The sequence below is a fragment of the Chlorocebus sabaeus genome, chromosome 5 (assembly GCF_047675955.1).
Source record: "Chlorocebus sabaeus isolate Y175 chromosome 5, mChlSab1.0.hap1, whole genome shotgun sequence".
Lineage (NCBI taxonomy): Eukaryota > Metazoa > Chordata > Mammalia > Primates > Cercopithecidae > Chlorocebus > Chlorocebus sabaeus.
In genome coordinates this window covers 86,369,630-86,392,937 of record NC_132908.1, presented here as the reverse complement: position 1 = coordinate 86,392,937, position 23,308 = coordinate 86,369,630, and the positions used below count along the sequence as shown (strand labels likewise).

Here is a 23,308-nt window from a genome sequence, read left to right as displayed (position 1 = left end):
GAGCTTAGGAGAGGGCAACATGGTCCCCACCCAGCGCACTGGGCAGGGATGGCAGTCCGGTTATAAACATGGGAGGCTCTTGTCTCCTCAGGGGCAGAGATGGACACGGTCACGTCCTTGGAGCAGTCTGGTTGTAAACATGGGAGGCTCTCGTCTCCTTAGAGGCAGAGATGGACACGGTCACGCAGCACTGACAGTGTGTCTCGCTTGTCCAGTGGTGTGCGCTTTTGGTGGCAACGCCACTCCTGGCAAAGGCCTAGAGATGGGCGGTCTCACGACCGAGGACCAAACCAGCCCTACCCCTGGGAGGCAGTTTTGTTCCTGCAATTCTGCTTCCAGACATTTAGCTTAAGGAAACAGTCAGATGGCAGGAACATCTACACATAGGCTCTTCCCTGGAGCGCTGTGCACAGCCATGACCACTGAGGGGCTCTACACGCTCCCAGGAGCTGGACTGAGGTCTCCTGAACGTGGGGTTGTGTGTTGCCCCCTCCCAGGGGCTGGACTGAGGTCCCCTGAACGTGGGGTTGTGTGTTGCCCCCTCCCAGGGGCTGGACTGAGGTCCCCTGAACGTGGGGTTGTGTGTTGCCCCCTCCCAGGGGCTGGACTGAGGTCTCCTGAACGTGGGGCTGTGTGTGTGGCTTGGCTGTTGATGGTCTGTTTCCACCTGAGCATTGGCTCAACCGCTCCCAGTGAAACTTGCATGATACTGTCTGTTTCAGTTTCAGTTCCTTGTGTTCAGATTGTTCTCAGAGGCCCGACAGCCTCTTTCTCAAGAGGACGCAGCCAGCCTTTCCTGGAGACCCTTGTACCTTCCTTCTGCAGACTGGCAGAGAGCTGCCCTCTCTCTCTGGACACACAGAACCTTCCGAGAGCTGTTGAAAGAGGAAGATGTTCATGTAGGTCACCGTTCCTTCCCCTGCATCGTGCCACATCCTGTGTGTGCAGACTGTCTCCTCAGAGGCAAGAACAGCAGCACCTAGGTGGTTTGATTGGAATCTTGACTGACATCATTGTGGCCTCATGTGCAGCTGTTAAGAAATTATACAGAGACTGCGCACGGTACTCACACCTGTCATCCCAGCACTGTGGGAGGCCAAGGCAGGTGGATCACCTGAACTCAGGAGTTTGAGACCAGCCCAGGCAGCATGGTGAAACCCCATCTCTACAAAAAAGGCAAAAATTAGCTGGGCACAGTGGTGTGCACCTGTGGTTCTAGCTGTTTGGGAGGCTGAGGCAGGAGAATCGCTTGAGCCTTGGAGGTGGAGGTTGCAGTGAGCCAAGATCACGCTACTCTACTCCCGCCTGGATGACACAGCGAGACCCTGACTCAAAAAAATAAATTAATAAATACAGAGAAACCCTGCTATACTTTCTGAGTTTCTCCCAACACAAACTTCTTTTTTTATTTTTAGTGATACGTTCTTTGAGACGACGTCTGGCTGTGTTCAGTGGTGCAGTCTTGGCTCACTGCAGCCTCTGCAAGTTCAAGCGATTCTCGTACCTCAGCCTCTCCTGTAGTTGGGACTACAGGCGCCCACCAGGCGCATAGGAGTGAGGCTAGAGACGCTGAGTGGCGTCTCTAGGTTAGTAGTACAAAAACCTCAAGGATATTGTACTACTTTTTCTGCTTTTTTTATTGTTAACTATGTTAGCTACACAAAAGTAAGTATGATGCTGTGTTTTGATTTGAGGAATGATGACCAGGCACAGTAGAAAAAGAAAAGGAGGCAGTGAATAGCTCTGTGCCCACCAGCAGCTCGGAGGGAATCTTCCTGCATTGCTCCCTTGGCTGTGCCGCATCTGTGGGTGTCCCTGTGCAGAGCTCGGCAGCTTCGGCCTTTATCCAGATAGGAGTGTGCAGCAGGAGTGTTGCTGCTTTTCCTGCAGTGTGAGGTTTGGAGATTAGTCCACAAATCAACATATTGAAATTAGTCCCTGTTGATTCATGGAACTGTTTTAAGATTTACAAACAGGAAACATGTTAACACAAGTCGGACGCCATGGCTCATGCCTACAATCCCAGCACTTTGGTAAACCGAGGCGGAAGGATCACCTGAGCTCAGTTCAAAACCAACCTGGTCAACATAGTGAGACCTTGTCTCTACTAAAATTTTATTTATTTATTTATTTTTGGAGACGGAGTCTCACTCTGTTGCCCAGGCTGGAGTGCCGTGGCGCGATCTCAGCTCACTGCAAGCTCTGCCTCCCGGGTTCACGCCATTCTCCTGCCTCAGCCTCTCAAGTAGCTGGGACCACAGGCGCTGCCACCATGCCCGGCTAATTTTTAGTATTTTTAGTGGAGACGGGGTTTCACCGTGTTAGCCAGGATGGTCTCAATCTCCTGACCTCGTGATCCGCCCGTCTCGGCCTCCCAAAGTGCTGGGATTACAGGCGTGAACCATCGTGCCCAGCCCTGTGTGTGTGTGTCTATTTTTAGTAGAGACGGGATTTCACCATGTTAGCCAGGATGGTCTCGATCTCCTGTCCTCATGATCCGCCTGCCTCAGCCTCCCAAAGTGCTGGGATTACAGGTATGAACCACCGCACTTGGCCTACTAAAAATGTTTTTAAAAAACTTACTTGGTCGTGGTGATGTGCACCAGCAGTCCCAGCCATCTGAGAGGCTGAGGGGGAGGCTGCTGGAGTCCAGGAGGCAGAGCCAGCCACGAGCTACGATTGTATCACTGCACACACTCCAGCCTGGGCAGCAGACCCTGTTTCCAAAAATAAATGAAGGTATGCTACTGTGAATAGCTGTAGAATGTTTTTGTTTTCGTTTTTCTTTTTTTTTCCTTTTTATAGATCTCACTCTGTTGCTTACTGCAGCCTTGACCTCCTGGGCTTAAGCGATCCTCCCGCCTCAGCCTCCCAAGAGGCTGGGACCACACACACGTGCCACCATGCCTGGCTGATTTTTAAATCTTTTGTAGAGACAGGGTCTTGCCATGTTGCCTAGGCTCAAGCGATTTGCTGGCCTCAGCCTCCCAAAGTGCTGGGATTACAGGCATGAGCCACCGTACCCAGGCAATTTTTAAATGAGATGGGGTCTTACTGTGTTGCCCAGACTAAAATAGACCTTTTATACTTGGAAATAAAGGATTACAGTGCTAACATCTTTGTGCTAGGGAAATCTTGTAAGAAACAATTCTTGACAAAACTAAAGTTTCTTTCCTGTAGAACTCTCAGCTGCAATTTCATTATAACACAGGGACACGGAGGGCTGCGTATGAGATGAAATGACAAACTGTTTTATAAACCTGCGGGCGGATTGTGTGTTCTGTCCTCATTGTATTGAATTGCTCCCTTTCTCTCAGTTAACTTACCAAGACTGGTTATACCTGGAGCTGGAAATTCAACCTGAAGCTGATGCTCTTTCAGATACTGAACGGTATGTGTTGAAAAGAGCTATCCTGGCTGGGCGTGATGGCTCACACCTATAATCCCAGCACTTTGGGAGGCTGAGGCAGGAGGATCTCTTGAATCCAGGAGTTTGAGGTCAGCCTGGGCAACACAGGGAAACTCCATCTCTACAAAAAATAGAAAAGGAATCAGCTGGGCGTGCGGCACATGCCAGTCATCACAGCCACCTGGGAGGCAGAGCAGGAACACTGCTTGAGCCTGGAAGGCAGAGGGTGTGGCAAGCTGAGATCACACCACTGCACTTTAGCCTAGGCAGCAGAGTGAGATCCAATCTCAAAAGAAAAAAGAGCTTCCCTTTAAAATGTTACACAGTTTTCTACACTGCCTTAAAGCCTATGTTTTGACATTTTATCCTCAATTTAATGTTTTGTTTAACTGTTAAACTTTGAGCACAATTTTAAATTTTTTTTTTGTTTTTTTTTTGGTGTCAAAATTTATTAAAGCAAAATTGAACGTAAAGTTTGCACTTTACGTGGTGGGGGCACCCGGGAGGGTTGCCCAATTTCAATTGTTATTCCTTTATTTAAGAAACATTTACTGAGCTCCTACCGTGTGGTAGACACTTCTAGAGTGTTCTAGAAGCAGGGAGTATAGAGGGAAAGAGACAAGGCTGCTCATATGGCACCTGTGTATCGATGAGGGCAGATGTGGCACATCGAGGGCACCCACTTAGACTTCACCCTGCCCTGGCTGGGCTGTGGCTGCTCTCTAGGAGCTGTACACCTGCATTCTGGCCCTGGCAACAGGCAGGTAGACACAGAAGTAGATTAAAGGTAGGAATGAGCTCTGGAGGTACCAGACAGGGCCGTGTGAGAGGAAATGACCAGGGAGGAGAAGAGGCTGGTGTGGAGCAGGTGGTGCAGACTTTGAGGAGAGGTGCCGACCTTGACATAGGGGTACCAGGAAGTGGGTAAATGAAGCACTGAACCCCCCTAGGTCCCAGGGCTGCTGACTGAGACCATTGGAGAGGTCAGTTGTGCTGTTCTGGGCATAGGAGTAGGGAGCCCAGAGGGCCCTTGGGTTTGAGGGCGTGGAGTTTAGGGTGGAGGTCAGGGAGAGGGGAATGTGGTCACTGCAGACATGGAGCATCCTGCTGGGTACATGAGCCTCGGGGTGCCTGCCACACCCAGACTCAGGAGAGGGTTGGCATCAGCCACCCTGTGTTCCTCATCCTTCTGGCCATCAGGGGCCCTCCAGGCACATGCAGCACTGTCTCCTGCGCTTGGATCTTGGCATCAGATTCTGGATGAAACCAATAGAAGTAATAGGAAAAGGAAAACGGGGGCCGCAAAAACAACAACTCGCTGCTGCCTGCGGCAAAACGGGTGCCGATGGTTCGGGTTTGTGCCAAGCCTGCTCTGCAGGTGCTTCCTCCACACACTCCCGTTTCTCCTCCTGGCTCCTCTCCGGGGTGGAATCTAAGAAGGAGTTCAGAGGGAGGTACTGGTCTGCTACGTGGGGTTGTGAGACCTCTCCTTACCACTCAGGTCACTGCTACGTGGAAGTTGTGATGAGATGTGTTCCTGGGATTTTCTTTCTTTTCTCAATTACTTAAGTGATAGTTAGATACATTCTGTGCTAGTTCCAGACAGTGTGGGTAGAGCACACACCCCTTAGCACTCACATTTGCATGGTTGCATTTTCCTGGTTTTGGCTCTTTCTGTGTAAATGGATTGCAGTATTGATGGTTCTGTGCACTGCAGATTTGTTTGTTTGTTTGAGACAGGGTCTCACCCTGTTGGCCAGGCTGGAGTACAGTGTTGCCGTCATGGCTCACTGCAGCCTCCCTCTCCAGAGCTCAAGTGATCCGCCTGCCTCAGCCTCCTCAGTAGCTGGGACCACAGGCGGGCACCACTATGCCCAGCTAATTTTTTATTTTTGGTAGGAATGGGGTCTCCCTATGTTGCTCATGCTGATGTCAAACTCCTGGGCGCAAGCGATTCTCCCACCTTGGCCTCCTCCCACAGTGCTGGGATTATAGGTGTAGCCACCAGAGTTTTGAGTGAGTGTGTCCTTGAGCCCTTTCTTGTCCATATGCACAGAGCCCACAGTCTGGACGCAGGTTGCTTCACCATCCCCTGCTGGTGGGCCTGTGAGTAGCTCAGGTGCCCTCAGGTGACTTTACAGCCTACATTTTTGTGCTTGCCTGTTCTGTTCACCAAGCTCATCCGCTATGTGGCCAGCAGTTACCCAGTGGGATGTCATCCTGAGTGGCCTTTGATCAGTGGAAGGGGGGCGGTTCACAAAGGCCACTCCTGAGACCAGGCCTTTCCCACAGCCCCAGGCACCCTACCCTGCAGACAGTGAGGTCTCATTCCTACTCCGAGGTCCCGAGCCGCCAGTCTCAACCCAGCTCTCACTAGTGCTGTGTGTTCCTTACTGTGGGCCTACTCCCTGGTTATGGGGAACTGCTGGTCGCGAAGCATTTCTCAGAATTGATGTCAGTGTTTGCTGTTCCAGGCAGGACTTCCACCAGTGGGCGATCTATGAGCACTTTCTCCCTAAGTCCTCTGCTTCAGGAGGCTGTGACGGAGACGTGGAGGCTGCGTGTACCATTCTTGTCAACGCTCTGATGGATTTCCATCAAAGGTTAGCAGCACACACTGTATTAGGGTTCCCTAGAGGAACAGAACTAATAGGATATATACAAAGGGGAGTTTTTGGCCTTGCTGGCCGCCGATTAGATGGTGCCCACCCAGATTAAGGGTGGGTCTGCCTTTCCCAGCCCAGACCCAAATGTGAATCTCCTTTGGTAACACCCTCACAGACACACACCCAGGGTCAATACTTTGCCTCCTTCAACCCAGTGCAGCCGGCACTCAGTGTTAACCGTCACACACCAATGGGGCCTTACTTGAAATCATGGCAACTCTAAGAACACATTTTTCTCTCACTCCAATTGTGTTATGCAAAGTACACTCGAGCATATCACATGGCAAATCTAAGTCAGTACAAAATAAAGGCAAGCTTCCTTCATCAGTTGTTTCTTTATGTGTATAGACTTGCTAAGTGCAACAACTTTGGGCCGGGTGTGGTGGCTCACACCTGTAATCCCAGCACTTTGGGAGGCTGAGGTGGGTGGATCCCCTGAGGTTAGGAGTTCGAGACCCAGCCTGCCCAACCTGGTAAAACCTCATCTCTACTAAAAATACAAAAATTAGCTGGGCGTGGTGGCGTGCGCCTGTAGGCACAGCTACTTGGGAGGCTGAGGCAGCAGGATTGCTTGAACCCAGGAGGCAGAGGTTGCAGTGAGCCGACTGGGCGACAGAGCAAGACCCGTCTCAAAAAACAAAAACAACAACAACAAAAAGTTGTTTTTCTGTTCTGTCACCTGGTATTCAAGGTGAGCAAGTGCAAAGCACGGCACCAATGGCCTAGCAGATACTGGGCCTCTCTCCATCTGAGAGGGATTCTCAGGACAGAGCAGTTCCTGAGGGGCTGCATCTGGGCCAGAAGGATGGACGGAGTGTACCTGGGGCTGTCCAGGCTTTGTTCCCAGCGGCTCTTGCCTGCAGCTCCAAACTATTGTGTTACAGCTTCAGCATTCAGTACAGATGGCAAGTGTGTATGCACCTTCCCTCCATGTCCCCTGCCTGTGGCAACCACGAATCCATTTTCTGTTCATGGATTTGCCTTTTTTGCATATTTAATATAAACGGAATCACATAGTATGTGGCCCTTTGTGTCTGGCTTCCTTGGCTGAGCAGAGTGTTTCTGAGGCTCATCCGTGTTGTAGCACATATCAGCACAGCCTTCCTTCTTATGGCCGACTGACACTCACAGAAGGTGTGGGGGCTGTATCAGCACAGCCTTCCTTCTTATGGCCGACTGACGCTCACAGAAGGTGTGGGGGCTGTATCAGCACAGCCTTCCTTCTTATGGCCGACTGATACTTACAGAAGGCGTGGGGACTGTATCAGCACACCCTTCCTTATGGCCGACTGATGCTCACAGAAGGTGTGGGGGCTGTATCAGCACAGCCTTCCTTCTTATGGCCGACTGATACTCACAGAAGGTGTGGGGACTGTATCAGCACACCCTTCCTTATGGCCGACTGATGCTCACAGAAGGTGTGGGGGCTGTATCAGCACACCCTTCCTTATGGCCGACTGACGCTCACAGAAGGTGTGGGGGCTGTATCAGCACAGCCTTCCTTCTTATGGCTGACTGACGCTCACAGAAGGTGTGGGGACTGTATCAGCACACCCTTCCTTCTTATGGCCGACTGACGCTCACAGAAGGTGTGGGGGCTGTATCAGCACACCCTTCCTTCTTATGGACGACTGACGCTCACAGAAGGTGTGGGGGCTGTATCAGCACACCCTTCCTTCTTATGGCTGACTGATGCTCACAGAAGGCGTGGGGACTGTATCAGCACACCCTGCCGCCTTATGGCCGACTGATGCTCACAGAAGGTGTGGGGGCTGTATCAGCACAGCCTTCCTTCTGATGGCCGACTGACGCTCACAGAAGGTGTGGGGGCTGTATCAGCACACCCTTCCTTCTTATGGCCGACTGATACAGAAGGCGTGGGGACTGTATCAGCACACCCTGCCGCCTTATGGCCGACTGATACTTACAGAAGGTGTGGGGGCTGTATCAGCACACCCTGCCTTCTTATGGCCGACTGACGCTCACAGAAGGTGTGGGGGCTGTATCGGCACACCCTGCCTTATGGCTGACTGACACTCACAGAAGGTGTGGGGACTGTATCAGCACACCCTGCCTTCTTATGGCCGACTGACGCTCACAGAAGGTGTGGGGGCTGTATCAGCACAGCCTTCCTTCTTATGGCCGACTGATACTTACAGAAGGTGTGGGGGCTGTATCAGCACACCCTGCCTTCTTATGGCTGACTGACGCTCACAGAAGGTGTGGGGGCTGTATCGGCACACCCTTCCTTATGGCTGACTGATGCTTACAGGTGTGTAGGCTGTATCAGCACACCCTTCCTTATGGCCGACTGACACAGAAGGTGTGGAAGCTGACGCACCTCTATCATGGGTGACTTCCCGTTAACCCTACTCTAAGAATGCCTCCTGAGACTTCCCATTTATCTGCTGTTACCTTAAATCCCACTCTTAGGTCAAAACAACCTTGAGGCCGGGCGCAGTGGCTCATGCCTGTAATCTCAGCACTGACAGGCCAAGGCAGGCAGATCATCTGAGCTCAGGAGCTCGAGACCAGCCTGGTGAAACCCTATCTCCACACACAAAAAAAATAAGGCATGGTGATGCGTGCCTGTAGTCCCAGCTACTCATGAGGCTGAGGTGGGACTGCTTGAGCCTGAAAGGCAGAGGTTGCAGTGAGCTGTGGTAACAGCACTACATTCCAGCCTGGGTGACAGACCCCATCTCAAAACAAAAACAACAAATTTTCCACCTTAAATCCAGCGGTTAGATTCACAGAGCATTCTTGCTTTTCCCTGAGGGGGTGACTTCAATAATCCTTCCCTGTGATATAGAAGCCCCGCCTGGGGGTAACATTGCAGGGATGCATCATCTCTCTAGGCTGCCCAAGACATGGCTTCTGTCTGTAAGACCTTAAACATTTCTGTCTGAGAAACTGGACTGTTCAGCCTCTTTCTCCAGCTTCCCAACTTCCCCAGCCTTTATGGGTAGGTTTGCACAGAGCTGCTCACTGCAGAACAGAAGGATCAGCCATATTTTGTTTATCCATTTACTTTGTTTGTTTGAGACAGAGTCTTACTTTGTCTTATATATTTATTTTGAAACAGGGTGTTACTTTGTCACCCAGGCTGGGATACAGTGGCGACATCTCAGCCCACTGCAGCCTCGACCTCCTGGGCTCAAGTGATCCTCCTGCTTTAGCCCCTCAAGTAGCTGGGACTACAGGCACCACCTCACCTGGTGGCTAATTTGTTGTTGTTTTTTTTTGAGACGGAGTCTCGCTCTGTCCCCCAGGCTGGAGTGCAGTGGCCAGATCTCAGCTCACTGCAAGCTCCGCCTCCTGAGTTTAGGCCATCTCCTGCCTCAGCCTCCCAAGTAGCTGGGACTACAGGCGCCCGCCACCTCACCCAGCTAGTTTTTTGTATTTTTTTAGTAGAGACGGGGTTTCACCATGTTAGCCAGGATGGTCTCGATCTCCAGACCTCATGATCTGCCTGTTATGGCCTCCCAAAGTGCTGGGATTACAGGCTTGAGCCACCACACCCAGCCCTGGTGGCTAATTTGTAATTTTAGTAGAGATGGGGTTTCACAATGTTGGCCAGACTGGTCTCAAACTCCTGACCTCAGGTGATCTGCCCGCCTCGGCCTCCCAGTGTACTGGGATTACAGGTGTGAGCCTCAGTGCTAGGCCGGACTTGGTGGCCATCCTAGTGGGTATTAAGTGCTATTTCATTGTGGTTTTGATTTGTACTTCCCTGATGGGTAGTGATTTTGAGCATCTTTCTATTTTCTTATTGGCCATTTGTAGATTTTCTTTGGAGAAATATCTATTCATATCCTCAGCCCATTTGAAAACTGGGTTACATTCATGTACTGCGTAACAGTGTTTTGGTTAACAACAAGCCACATATATGACACTAATCCCATAAAGCCATAGTTGTTTTGTCACTTTTTTTTTTAAGTTGTGTTTTTACTGTACCTTTTCTATGTTTAGATGCACAAATACTGTTGTGTTTCAGTTGCAGTATTCAGTACAGTTCCATGCTGTGCCGGTTCATAACCTGGTCTGTGCAGTGGCCCATGCCGTGTGGCCTAGGTGTGCGGGGGGTCTGCTAAGTCTGTGCAGTGGGCCGTGCCATGTGGCCTAGGTGTGCGGGGGGTCTGCTGTCGAGGTCTGTGCAGTGGGCCATGCTGTGTGGCCTAGACGTGCGGGGGGTCTGCTAAGTCTGTGCAGTGGCCCATGCTATGTGGCCTAGGCGTGCGGGGGGTCTGCTGTCTAGGTCTGTGCAGTGGGCCGTGCTGTGTGGCCTAGATGTGCGGGGGATCTGCTGTCGAGGTCTGTGCAGTGGGCCGTGCTGTGTGGCCTAGACGTGCGGGGGATCTGCTGTCTAGGTCTGTGCAGTGGGCCGTGCTGTGTGGCCTAGGCGTGTGGGGGGTCTGCTGTCTAGGTCTGTGCAGTGGGCCATGCTGTGTGGCCTAGGCGTGCGGGGGGTCTGCTGTCTAGGTCTGTGCAGTGGGCCGTGCTGTGTGGCCTAGGCGTGCGGGGGGTCTGCTGTCTAGGTCTGTGCAGTGGGCCGTGCTGTGTGGCCTAGGCGTGCGGGGGGTCTGCTGTCTAGGTCTGTGCAGTGGGCCGTGCTGTGTGGCCTAGGCGTGCGGGGGGTCTGCTGTCTAGGTCTGTGCAGTGGGCCGTGCTGTGTGGCCTAGACGTGCGGGGGATCTGCTGTCTAGGTCTGTGCAGTGGGCCGTGCTATGTGGCTTAGGTGTGCGGAGGGCTCTGGTCTGTGTCGGTGCACTTTGATGTTCACATGAGGAAACCATCTAAAGATGTGTTTCTCAGAATGGATCCTTGTCATTAAGCAGTTCATGACTGTATTTATATTACTGAGTTGTATGAGTTCTTTATATATTTTAGATAAAGTTCTTATCAAATATATGATATGTAAATGTATTCTCCCATTCTGTTAATTCTCTTTTCACACTCTTGATCGTATCCTTCAATGTACAAAAGTTTTAAATTTTTATAAAGTTCAGATCATCTGTTTTTAGTTTAGCTCTTTAGGATTTTGATCCATTTTGATGGATCAAAAAACATTTTGGGCCAGCCACTGTGGCTCACGCCTGTAATCCCAGCACTTTGGGAGGCTGAGGCTGGTGGATCACTGGAGGTCAGGAGTTCGAGACCAGCCTGGCCAACATGGCGAAACTAAAAAAATACGAAAACTAGCCAGGCATGGTGGCAGGTGCCTGTAATCCCAGCTACTCGGGAGGCTAAGCAGGAGATTTGCTTGAACCCGGGAGGTGGAGCTTGCAGTGAGCCGAGATTGTGCCACCACACTCCAGCCTGGGAGACAGAGTGAGAGACTGTCTCAAAAAAAAGAAAAAAAAAAAAATCATTGTGTGAGGTGGTCCAGCTTCATTCTGTTGCCTGTGGCCACGCAGTTGTCCCAGCTTCAACCATTTGTTGAAAACACATCTTTTCCCTGCTGAGTGATCTTGGCACCTCGTCAAAAGCGAGGATCTATTTCTGGCTCATTGTGTCCCTTGGTCTGTGTGTCCATATGCACTGCACCATTTGGATGACCGAAGCTTTGTAGTAGGTTTTAAAATTGGGACGTGTGAGGCCTCTAACTTTGTTGTTTTTCAGGATTGTTTTGGCTTTTCTGGGTGCTTTGTAGTTGCATCTCATTTTGGGATGAGCTTGTCAATGTCTACAGAAGTAGCTGAGATCCTGATAGGGCTGCTTGTGGGGCAGTGAGAGCATCTCCTTTCACTGTGAATCATTTGTTGCTAATGTATAGAAACACCACTGATTCTTGTGTATTCATTGGCCCGAGTCTTTTAGCTCTTACGAGTGTTTTTGTATCGATTCCTTAGGGTTTTGTATATATAAGATCATATCTGGCCAGGCACGGTGGCTCACGCCTTAATCCCAGCACTTTGGGAGGGTGAGGTGAGCGATCACCTGAGGTCAGGAGTTGGAGACCAGCCTGGTCAACATGGTGAAACCGCATCTCTACTAAAAATACAAAAATTAGCCGGGCCGGTGATGGGCTCCTGTAATCCGTTACTTGGGAGGCTGAGGCAGGAGAATCACTTGAACTCAGCAGGCAGAGGTTGCAGTGAGTCGAGATTATGCCACTGCCACTCCAGCCTGGGCGACAAGAGTGAAACTCAGTCTCAAAAAAAACAAAAGGAAGATCATATACTCTGTGAACAGAGATAGTTTAACTTTTTCCTTTCCCATCTGGATGCTTTTCTTTTTCTTGTTGAATTGCCCCGGCTTGAACTCCCAGGGCAGTGTTTTTTGTTTTTTCTGAGACGGAGTCTCGCTCTGGCACCCAGGCTGGAGTGTGGTGGTGTGATCTCGGCTCACCGCAACCTCCGCCTCTCGGGTTCAAGCGATTCTCCTGCCTCAGCCTCCCGAGTAGCTGGGATTACAGGCACCCACTGCCACGCCTGGCTGCTAATTTTTGTTTGTTTGTTTTTGAGACAGAGTTTCACTCTCTCTCCCAGGCTGGAGTGCCATGGCATGATCTCAGCTCTCTACAACCTCCACCTTACGGGTTCAGGCAATTCTCCTGCCTCAGCTTCCCGAGTAGCTGGGATTATTAGTGCCTGCTAACACACCCATCTAACTTTTTGTATTTTTAGTAGAGATAGGGTTTCGTCACGTTGGCCAGGCTGGTCTTGAACTCCAGACCTTAGGTGATCCGCCTGCTTCAGCCTCCCAAAGTGCTGGGATTACAGGTGTGAGCCACTGTGCCCGGCCTAATTTTTTTTTTTTTTTTTTGAGATGGAGTCTTGCTCTGTCGCCCAGGCTGGAGTGCAGTGGCCGGATCTCAGCTCACTGCAAGCTCCGCCTCCTGGGTTCACGCCATTCTCCTGTCTCAGCCTCCCGAGTAGCTGGGACTACAGGTGCCCGCCACCTCGCCTGGCTAGTTTTTTTGTATTTTTTAGTAGAGACGGGGTTTCACCGTGTTAGCCAGGATGGTCTCGATCTCCTGACCTCGTGATCCGCCCGTCTCGGCCTCCCAAAGTGCTGGGATTACAGGCTTGAGCCACCGTTCCCGGCCTCTAATTTTTGTATTTTTAGTAGAGAAGGGGTTTCACCATGTTGGCCAGGATGGTCTTGATCTCCTGACCTCAGATGATCCGCCCGCCTCGGCCTCCCAAAGTGCTGGGATAACAGGTGTGAGCCACCACACCCGGCCCCAGTGCAGTGTTGAGTAGAGGCAGAGACACTGCTTTGAGTGTAGAGAGGACATCCTTGTTGCCCCTGATCTTAGAAGAAAAGCTTTCAGTCTTTCCTCATTAAATTTGATGTTAGCTGTGGGTTTTTCATACATGCCAGGTACCAGATTGAGAAGATTCCCTTCTGTTCCTAGTTTATTGAGTGTTTTTATCACAAAGGGATGTTAAATTCCATCAAGTGCTTTTTCTGCATCTGTTAAGATAATCCTGTGGTTTTTGCTTTTTATTTTACTGATAACTGCATTCTATTGATTTGGGGATGTTAAGCTCTCCTTGCATTCTTGGGATAAACCCCCCTGGTCATGGTACGTAATTTTTGTATTTCCTGGGTTGGGGTTGGTAGTATTTTGTGGCAGTTTTTGTTTATTGTTGACTAATGTGAGGTCACACTGTCAGAAGCACAGCCATCACTCAACTCTGGAGGCAGGAGGAGAACTGGGAACTCCAGCACTATTAGGCGATACTGAGGAAGATTTTATTGTATTTTGTTTTCAGCTCAAGGAGTTATGACCACTCAGAGAATTCCGATTTGGTCTTTGGTGGCCGCCCAGGAAATGAGGACATTATTTCCAGATTGCAGGTGAGTTTGAGGATGCCACAACTCAGTGCGTTCACTTCATTGAAGCTGCATCCTATTAAGATGTTTATTATAGTCTGGGCGTCGTGGCTCATGCTTGTAATCCCAGTACTTTGGGAGGCCGAGGCTGGTGGATCACTTGAGATCTATACAGGTAGACAGCATGTACCTGTGTGTGTTCACTGTCAGTCAACAGGTGTTTACTGGTGCTGGCCACCCATGTGTCTTCTGTGCCAGGCCCCTGTCTTCCCCTCCCTCAGCACTGGGGCCTCCTAACTCCTTAGCCAGATGCTTTCCCTAGACCCACCTGGCTCCTTCTCCTCAGTGAGACCATCTGGTTATTCCTCTTAATAATAATCATTATTATTATTATTATTATTATTATTATTATTGGGACAGGGTCTTGCTGTGTCACCCAGGCTAGAGTACAGTGGTGCGCTCATAGCTCACTGCAGCCTTGACTTCCTGGGCTCAAGCAATCCTCACAGTGTGCACCTGAGTGCACCACCACACCCAGCTGATTTTTTGTAGAGATGGAGTTTTGCCATGTTGCCCAGGCTGGTCTCGAACTCCTGGGCCCAAAGGAACCACCCATCTCAGTCTCCAAAATTGTTGGATTATGGGCGTGAGCCACTGCACCTGATCTTTATTCTTCTTTAAAAAACACAGCTGGGCTGGGCGCGGTGTCTCAAGCCTGTAATCCCAGCACTTTGGGAGGCCGAGACGGGTGGATCACGAGGTCAGGAGATCGAGACCATCCTGGCTAACACGGTGAAACCCTGTCTCTACTAAAAAATAAAAAAAATTAGCTGGGCGTGGTGGCGGCGCCTGCAGTCCCAGCTACTGGGGAGGCTGAGGCAGGAGAATGGCGTGAACCCGGGAGGCGGAGCTTGCAGTGAGCTGAGATCCGGCCACTGCACTTCAGCCTGGGCGATAGAGCGAGACTCCGCCTCAAAAAAAAAAAAAAAAACACAGCCGGCCAGGCACAGTGGCTTGTGCCTGTAATCCCAGCACTTTGGGAGGCTGAGGCGGGTAGATCACTTGAGGTCAGGGGCTCAAGACTAGCTTGGCCAACATGGTGAAACCCTGTCTCTACTAAAAATGCAAAAAAGTAGTTGAGCATGGTGGTGTGTACCTACAGTCCCAGCCGCTCGGTGGTGTGTACCTACAGTCCCAGCTGCTCGGTTGTGGGTACCTACAGTCCCAGCTGCTCGGTGGTGGGTACCTACAGTCCCAGCTGCTCGGTGGTGTGTACCTACAGTCCCAGCCGCTTGGTGGTGGGTACCTACAGTCCCAGCCACTCGGTGGTGTGTACCTACAGTCCCAGCCGCTCGGTGGTGTGTACCTACAGTCCCAGCTGCTCGGTGGTGGGTACCTACAGTCCCAGCTGCTCGGTGGTGGGTACCTACAGTCCCAGCCGCTCGGTGGTGTGTACCTACAGTCCCAGCTACTCGGGAGACTGACTTAGAATCACCTGAGCTCGAGAGATCAGGATTGCACTGCTGCCCTCCAGCCTGGGCAACCGGACTGAGACTGTCAAAAAAAGAAAAAAAAAAAGACTTGTGAGGCAAAAATGATGTGTGGGGTAAAATGTTAGCCTGAGGTTAATCTGGGTGGAGGGCACATGGGTGTCCTTGTGCTGGTTTTTTTGGTTTGTTTGTTTGTTTTTTGAGACAGAATCTTGTTCTGTCACCCAGGCTAGAGTGCAGTGGTGGGATCTTGGCTCACTGCAACCTCCACCTCCTGGGTTCAAGCGATTCTCCTGCCTCTGCCTCCTGATTAGCTGGGATTACAGGCACCTGCCACCACACCCAGCTAATTTTTATATGGCTAATTTTGTTGGCCAGGCTGGTCTTGAACTCCTGACCTCAGGTGATCCACCTGTCTTGGCCTCCCAAAGTGCCGAATTACAGGCATGTGCCACCATATCTGGTCTTTTTTTTGTTTTTTCTTTTCTTTTTTTTTTTTTTGAGATGGAGTCTTGCTCTATCGCCCAGGCTGAAGTGCAGTGGCGGGATCTCAGCTCACTGCAAGCTCCGCTTCCCGGGTTCAAGCCATTCTCCTCCCTCAGCCTCCCGAGTAGCTGGGACTACAAGCACCCACCACCACGCCCAGCTAATTTTTTGTATTTTTAGTAGAGACGGTTTCACCGTGTTAGGATGGTCTGTCTCCTGACCTCATGATCCGCCTGCCTCGGCCTCCCAAAGTGCTGGGATTACAGGCATGATCCACAGCACCCGGCTGTTTTTTCTTAATTGAAAAGCAGTACTCTAACTCCTGGGCTCAAGGGATCTGCCTGCCTCAGCCTCCCAAAGTGTTGGCATTACAGATGTAAGCCACAGCACCTGGCCTGCACTGTCCTATATTTGCAATTTCAATTTCAAAGTGATTTCCAGTTGAAATCGTTTGCCCCACTTGTTCCTTCTTGCTGTGTCCCCTGTGGAGACCTTTCCCTGACACCACGCCCCCCCGGTCAGGGTACCCGACTGGCTGGGCAGTGAGCCCTGAGGCCTTCCTGTGCCAGCATCCTCCTCTTTTCCAGGAGATGGTAGCTGACCTGGAGCTGCAGCAGGACCCCTCGGTGCCTCTCGGCCACACCCCTTCCCAGGGGCACTTCCTCTTTGGGATTTTCTGCCGACGACTCCAGGCTCTGACAAGCGGTTGGAGCGTGGCTGCCAGCCTTCAGAGACAGAGGGAGCTGCTCATGTACAAACGGTAATACCTACTACCACCTGGGCAGGGCAGCATCTCATGACGGTCCTAGAGTTTCTTTGTAGCGAGTTCGTTTCCCGTTACTTACTTGTCTGCGGGTCCCCATCCCAAGCCTGTCCCTCTCTGTAGCACTTGCCAGGGAGAGGAGGATCCAGAGGGTTTAAAGTACTTCTGATTAAAACCTTCCAGCTGAGCGAGGTGGCTCACGCCTGTCATCCCAACAGTTTGGGAGGCTGAGGCGGGCGGATCACCTGAGGTCAGGAGTTTGAGACCAGCCTGACCAACATGGCGAAACGCTGTCTCTACTAAAAATACAAAAATTAGCTGGATGTGGTGGTGGACGCCTGTAATCCCAGCTACTCGGGAGACTGAGGCAGGAGAATTGCTTGAACGTGGGAGGCAGAGGTTTCAGTGAGCCGAGATCGTGCCATTGCACTCCAGCCTGGGCGACGGAGTGAGACTGTCTGAGCAACAACAAAAAACCTTTCCGCTCAGATGTGGAGGGACGTTGCAGAACGAGCTCCTGTCAAAGTAGGGAAAACTGTTCAGAAATGCCCATGGCAGCTGCATTTATAATAAGCGTGAAGTCATTAAATCAAAGTCATTTAATTTTATAGTCGTAGGGAATTGCTTCACTAGACAGACTGGTGCATCATCCACTTGGTTATTATGTAACTGTTAAGAGTTATTTGGTAGCACGTTTTGAGTGCAGTGGGCCAAGCACGGTACAGGGGAGTTGGGCTCAGAGTGCAGGCTTTGGATGGGACAGAGGGACACGGGCCACGGCTCCGGTTCCAACAGTGGCCTTGGGTTTCAGGGTATGGTTGCTGCTCTGAGAGTCTGAGCCCTTGGGAGGGAGCAGAGTGTATGCTGTGCGGTCGCCACAGATGCAGCCCCTTCTTTCCAGGATCCTCCTCCGCCTGCCTTCGTCTGTCCTCTGTGGCAGCAGCTTCCAGGCCGAACAGCCCATCACTGCCAGATGCAAGCAGTTCTTCCACTTGGTCAACTCTGAGATGGTAGGTGCCCCGTGTGCATGTGTCCATCTCATCTGTCGGTGCCTGTGGCACTGGCAGCAGCTCTTGCAGCCTCCATGCGTGTCCTGAATCCACCGTGCAAATTACTGAAGAAAGGGTTCAAAGTCAAATAGGGAACAATGTCTGGAATGCCGTGTGAGGGAGGGCCCCTACCCACAGCGAGGACGGCGGCCAGCACGTCACCAAACCAGCTGTAGGTTGCCTTCTCCAAAGTTTGAGTTCCTTCAGTTTCCCTTAAGTTTTAATAATTTTGACGCATGGAATCGTACAGACCATTTTGTGTGCCACGCACCTCAGTTCATTTATTTCTAATCTCAACATGCTTCACGTGTGAAAAAGCCTTGTGGTGATCTGACTACTGCTGTTGCCTGCCAGGAGCCCCATTGTCTTCCGTTTTAGACACTGCCCAGTGTGAGCTGCGGAATGATGTTAACCAGTAGCCGGGCACAGTGGCTTACGCCTGTAATCCCAGCACTTTGGGAAGGCGGGGGGATCACGTGAGCCCAGGAGTTCAAGACTAGCCTGGGCAACACAGCAAAACCCTGTTTCTACAAAAAATAGAAAAATTAGCTGGGCATGGTGGCACATGCCTGTAGTCCCACCTACTTGAGAGGCTGGGTCAGGAGGATTAACTGAGCCCAGGAGGCAGAGCTTGCACCAAGCCAGGATCCCGCCACTGCACTCCAGCCTGGGACAGAGCGAGACTGTCTCAAAAAAACGAAGTGGCCCTTGCTGTGGGGATGGGTCAGTGTCAGGAACCCAGCTGGTCAGAGCTGGGGAGATAGATGCTTGTTTTTGAAGATGCACAAATGTGAGAGATGGAATTCAGGTTCCATGCCAGCTCTGGAGCATTTTATATTTTTATTTATTTATTTAAGAAGAAATTTTTTTTGAGACAGAGTCTTGCTCTGTTGCCTGGGCTGGAGTGCAGCGGCACAATCTCAGCTCACCGCAATCTCCGCTTCCCGGGTTCAAGCAATTCTCCTGCCTCAGCCTCCTGAGTAGCTGGGACCACAGGTGCCCGCCACCACACCCGGCTAATTTTTGTACTTTTAGTAGAGATGAAGTTTCACCACGTTGGTCAGGCTGGTCTCGAACTCCTGACCTCGTGATCCACCCACCTTGGCTTCTTCCCAAAGTGCTGGGATTACAGGTGTGAGCCACCGTGCCCGGCCTTGTGTAGCACTTTAAAATGTGACAAGGAGAGCAGAGGACATGAGACTAGCAAAAGCTTTAAGAAAATCAGTATGGTTTCCTTTGAATTCTTACAAAAGGCTGTTTTTTGGAAAGCTCTCAGAAAGGCATGTGACAGCCGACAGACAGGAAGACACCATGGACAGCACTTGGTTAGTGAAGGAAAGAGGAGCCAGAGGATGGTCGGGCCGTGGTATTAGTGTCATCCTCACCACAGATCTGGGCTTCGGGTGCGTCCCCTTCCCTGTGGCCGCTTGTGCCTCCCTGGCTTCTTCCTGGAGACTACAAGACTGTCCGGCCCAGAGTTGCTGAGCTGCAGGATCTGGCTGCCCAGGAATCCATTAAGTTTCAGGACAGCACAGCCAGGGCTCCAGGCCCGGTCAGCCAGGAGCACCATCCATGGTGGCCACGCCAAGCCTTAGTGAGTGTTTTTCTCACGACAGAATCTGCACAGCAGCCACTCTGCACACTGGTCTCGCTTCTCTTCCTGTAGCCTTTTCTTACCTGCCTTGAACTCTCTTGCAGAGAAACTTCTGCTCCCACGGAGGTGCCCTGACACAGGACATCACTGCCCACTTCTTCAGGGTAAGCTGCTCCCTCAGCCCCTCCCATGGCCTTCTCAGAATGCTGGGGGTGGGTCCTCCTGTCAGCTTCCTGCGAGTTCCTGCACTCCGCTGGTTGTGGGTCCTCGCAAACCGCCGACCTCCTGGTGCGCTCTCTCCTGCAGGGCCTCCTGAACGCCTGTCTGCGGAGCAGAGACCCCTCCCTGATGGTCGACTTCATGTTGGCCAAGTGCCAGACAAAATGCCCCTTAATTTTGACCTCTGCTCTGGTAGGCCAGCTGTCTTGTTGGGAGTTTTGTTTGGGGGATGAGTGGGAGACTCCACGGCTGCCTCTGGCGTCTCTGCAGCACTTCTCCATCAGGGGTGTTATCATCTCAGAGAAAATTCGTCAGGAGACATGGAGGCCACAGTTAAAGATGCCAGCTCGCAGCAGATGAGGGCCACGTGTCCTGAGTTCCTAGAACTGTCCCCGCCCCCACCGCCGCGGCCATGGGCACCCTCAGGACTTTTCCCCTGTGGACCCCGCTCAGACCCCACGGGCACCTTCGTGTCCACAGGGGTGCAGGGCTTGTTTGTTCACCGTCTTGGGTTACGAATTGGCTGGAGGCTGTACGGTGGCTGCCTGTGCCCCCTCACGAGAGCATAACCGTGGCCCACTGGCGCCCGACTACGTTTTCTTGGGACTTCGGAGCAGAGACTTCACCTCAGCTCCCGCCAGAGCTCAGCAGGCTCCCTTAACAGCCCAGGGTCCCGGGAGTGGGAGGGGGCAGCATTTCCCTCACTTCCGTGACGGCTCACTTAGTCCTGAAGACCATAGCTGTCGCCCTGCCTTCTCAGTTATCAGGGACACGAGGGCCTTTTTCTCCCGCAGCACAGCATGTTCCCCAAGGAGCTCCCCACGCTGCATTTGCACCGAGTTGTAGCTCAGTTAGTGGAATTCACGATAAATGAACTCTTCCGTGTTTAGAACGCCAGCTCTCAGCTGAGGACATCGAAGGACCAGGCATTCCCAGCTCAGGGGCAGTGTGGTCCCTTCACTGTTTCGTTAGGCCAGGCTCTTCCTTCTCCAAATTACACGTCTTCCATGAGTGTGGGTAATAATGCCTCATGGAACTGCTTTGAGCCTTAACTGAGGTAAAAAGATACTGGCTTTGGAGTTCGAGAGCGCAGGGTGAGTGTGGGCCCGTGGTGGCCTGTAGGAGCGCCGTGGGCTTGTCATAGCTGTGGCAGCGGAGGTGTGTCCACCCCAGCCCCCCTCATCTGTGTCCTGCTCTCTAGTTGTGGTGGCCGAGCCTGGAGCCTGTGCTGCTCTGCCAGTGGAGGAGACACTGCCAGAGTCCACTGCCCCGGGAACTGCAGAAGCTGCAAGAAGGCCGGCAGTTTGCCAGCGAGTACGTGTGGGTGGTGAGGACGGGGTGTGCCTGCCCAGATGCACTTTAGGACCTGCTCGAGGTCATCTCCTAAACACCCTGGCTTGCTTGAGGAAAGTAGTGTGGGCAGTGTGTTGTGTGAGCAGGGAGAAAAGAACCGAGTTCTTGTGGTGGGCGCCTGTAATCCCAGCTACCCAGGTAGTCCTTTGCTCTCCGTTCTAGGAGGGAATTGCCTGATCCAGTCACAGGGCCAGGCAGGGAGAACTGAGGGAAATAAGGCCTCTTCTTCCAAAACTTACGCAGCTGGGGCCCAAGAGCACAGGGCAAGGTGGACAGGACCCAGCCGGCTGCCTCCTGTCAGCAGGAGCTCTCAGAATGCCAGGATGCGCTAGGGGCAGTACCAGCACCTGCCCAGACTCTCAGTGGACCTGGGGGTGCTGGGGGATGCAGACCTAGTTTCTGATGGTCCTGAAGCCCTTCTGTGTTCTCTGATGGAAAGGCAAGCCCCAAAGGCGACAGGTGGGAATAAGGACTTGGCTGTAAGGCCCTGCACTGACCCTGTTTTCTCTGTCCCAGTTTCCTCTCCCCTAATGCCGCCTCCCCGGCACCTAACCCGGCCTGGCTCTCAGCTGCTGCACTGCACTTTGCGATTCAACAAGTCAGGGAAGAAAACATCAGGAAGCAGCTAACGAAGCTGGACTGCGAGAGAGAGGAGGCAAGACAGGAAATTCTTTTACTGATTCTTTTCTCGCAAGCTTGGTTTCAATCCGTGCAGCTTCTCTGGGCCTGCGTGATGAGCTGCGTTTTTCTAAAGACATATATGAGGCTTAGAGTAAGACTTTGACTCTCAAGTTTACTAGTAATAGTAATTCCACTTTTTAAAATGGTTGTATGTGTTTGAGACAGGGTCTCACTCTGCCGCCCAGGCTGTAGTGCAGTGGTGTAATCACAGCTCGCTGCAGCCTCGTTCTCCTGGGCTCAGGCCATCCTCCTACCTCAGCCTCTGGAGTAGCTGGGACTACAGGTGTGTGCCACCATGCCCAGCTAATTTTATAATTTTTTCTGAGATAGGGGTCTCTAGTCTGGGCACGGTGGCTCATGCCTCTAATTCCAACACTTTGGAGGCTGAGGCAGGTGGATCACTTGACGTCATGAGTTCAAGACCAGCTTGGGCAACATGGTAAAACCCTATCTCTACAAAATATACAAAAATTAGCCCGGTGTGGTGGTGCACGCTTGTAATCCCATAGCCTGTAAAGTTACTCAGGAGACTGAGGCAGGAGAATCGCTTGAACCCGGTAGGCAGAGGCTGCAGTGAGCCGAGGTCATGCCACTGCCCTGCAGTCTGGGTGACAGAGCGAGACTCTTGTCTCAAAAAAAATAATTTTAAAAAGTAGGCCGGGCGCGGTGGCTCTCGCCTGTAATCCCAGCACTGTGGGAGGCTGAGGCGGGCGGATCACGAGGTCAGGAGATCAAGACCATCCTGGCTAACACGGTGAAACCCCGTCTCTACTAAAAATACAAAAAAAAATTAGCCGGATGTGGCGGCGGCGCGTGTGGTCCCAGCTACTCGGGAGGCTGAGGTAGGAGAATGGCGTGAACCAGGGAGGCGGAGCTTGCAGTGAGCCGAGATCGCGCCACTGCACTCCAGCCTGTGCGACAGAGTGAGACTCCGTCTCAAAGAAAACCAAAAAAGTAAAACAGAGATCGGGGTCTGACTATGTTGCCCAGGCTTGAAGTGCTTTTCTTCAGCTTAGTCTTATCCTCATCACAGCCCAGTGTAAAAACTGTCAGCTTCAGGTGGTGCCTTCTGCGTTCATGCTGCAGTAGCCTCGATTCACTTGCCGAGGGACAGCCCCAGATAAGCTTGCAGTGAGACAGCTCAGAGCTGGGGTGCTGGGGACAAGAGGCAGCAAGGACACGACTGTCTGCAGCTACAGGCATGGGGAAAGGAGTGGGAGAGGAGGCTGCTCCAAGTTCCCGGCCAGGGACCACGCTGGGCTAAGACCCACCTGGTTGCTGCGCCCTGGGTAGCCTGACAGCCTCCGCAAGACCAGTGACACCCACAGCCCTCTGTGCAGGGAGCCCAGGGCGGTGTGTGTAGAACAGGCACGGAAACAAGCATCCCACAGGAGAGCTGCAGCCCGAGTGTGCAGCCCAAGATCGTCAATGCATAGGTGCCGTGTCAGCACACGACTTACACCAGCTGAAAGCTGTGCCAACAGCAGTGACGGGGTTTTGGTGATTATAACCACCCTATAGGGCTTCTTCTGGGTGCGTCTTCAGGTTTCTTGTGTAGTTTTGTTAGAAGGGATTTTAGTGGCTCCAGGGCCTTAAGGCCCTAGTGTGTGGAGAGGTCAGCGTCCACAGTCAGGCCCTGGGTTAGGATGGAGCCTGTGGGTTTATCTTCAAGGATTTTACAAACACTTCTGACAGGAGGCCTTGCAGGGAGATGATGGTGAGTTGGGACTGCGCACAGCCAAGGAGACTGCAGTAGTCTTCCTTCTGGCTCTTGTCACTTTTTCAAACTGTTTCTAGCTTTGTTTAAAGGCAA

The 23,308-nt window shown here is 51.9% G+C and overlaps 1 protein-coding gene across 9 annotated transcripts in view; it reads left to right on the top strand.

Annotated features, from left to right (window-relative positions):
* FANCA (FA complementation group A) overlaps positions 1-23,308 on the top strand; it is a 79,213-nt gene that overhangs the window by 52,910 nt on the left and 2,995 nt on the right. For 7 of the 9 annotated variants that reach the window (XM_038008096.2, XM_038008094.2, XM_007994427.3 and 4 more), the window contains 10 exons: positions 723-899; positions 3,318-3,391; positions 5,884-6,012; positions 13,800-13,884; positions 16,424-16,596; positions 17,501-17,609; positions 19,347-19,406; positions 19,549-19,653; positions 20,663-20,775; positions 21,331-21,469. In XM_038008096.2, coding sequence (XP_037864024.1) covers positions 723-899; positions 3,318-3,391; positions 5,884-6,012; positions 13,800-13,884; positions 16,424-16,596; positions 17,501-17,609; positions 19,347-19,406; positions 19,549-19,653; positions 20,663-20,775; positions 21,331-21,469 — 1,164 coding nt within the window. Of the gene's footprint in view, positions 1-722; positions 900-3,317; positions 3,392-5,883; positions 6,013-13,799; positions 13,885-16,423; positions 16,597-17,500; positions 17,610-19,346; positions 19,407-19,548; positions 19,654-20,662; positions 20,776-21,330; positions 21,470-23,308 lie in introns of those variants that run through there. The other 2 variants (XM_038008099.2, XR_005243850.2) reach the window with 2 other exon arrangements.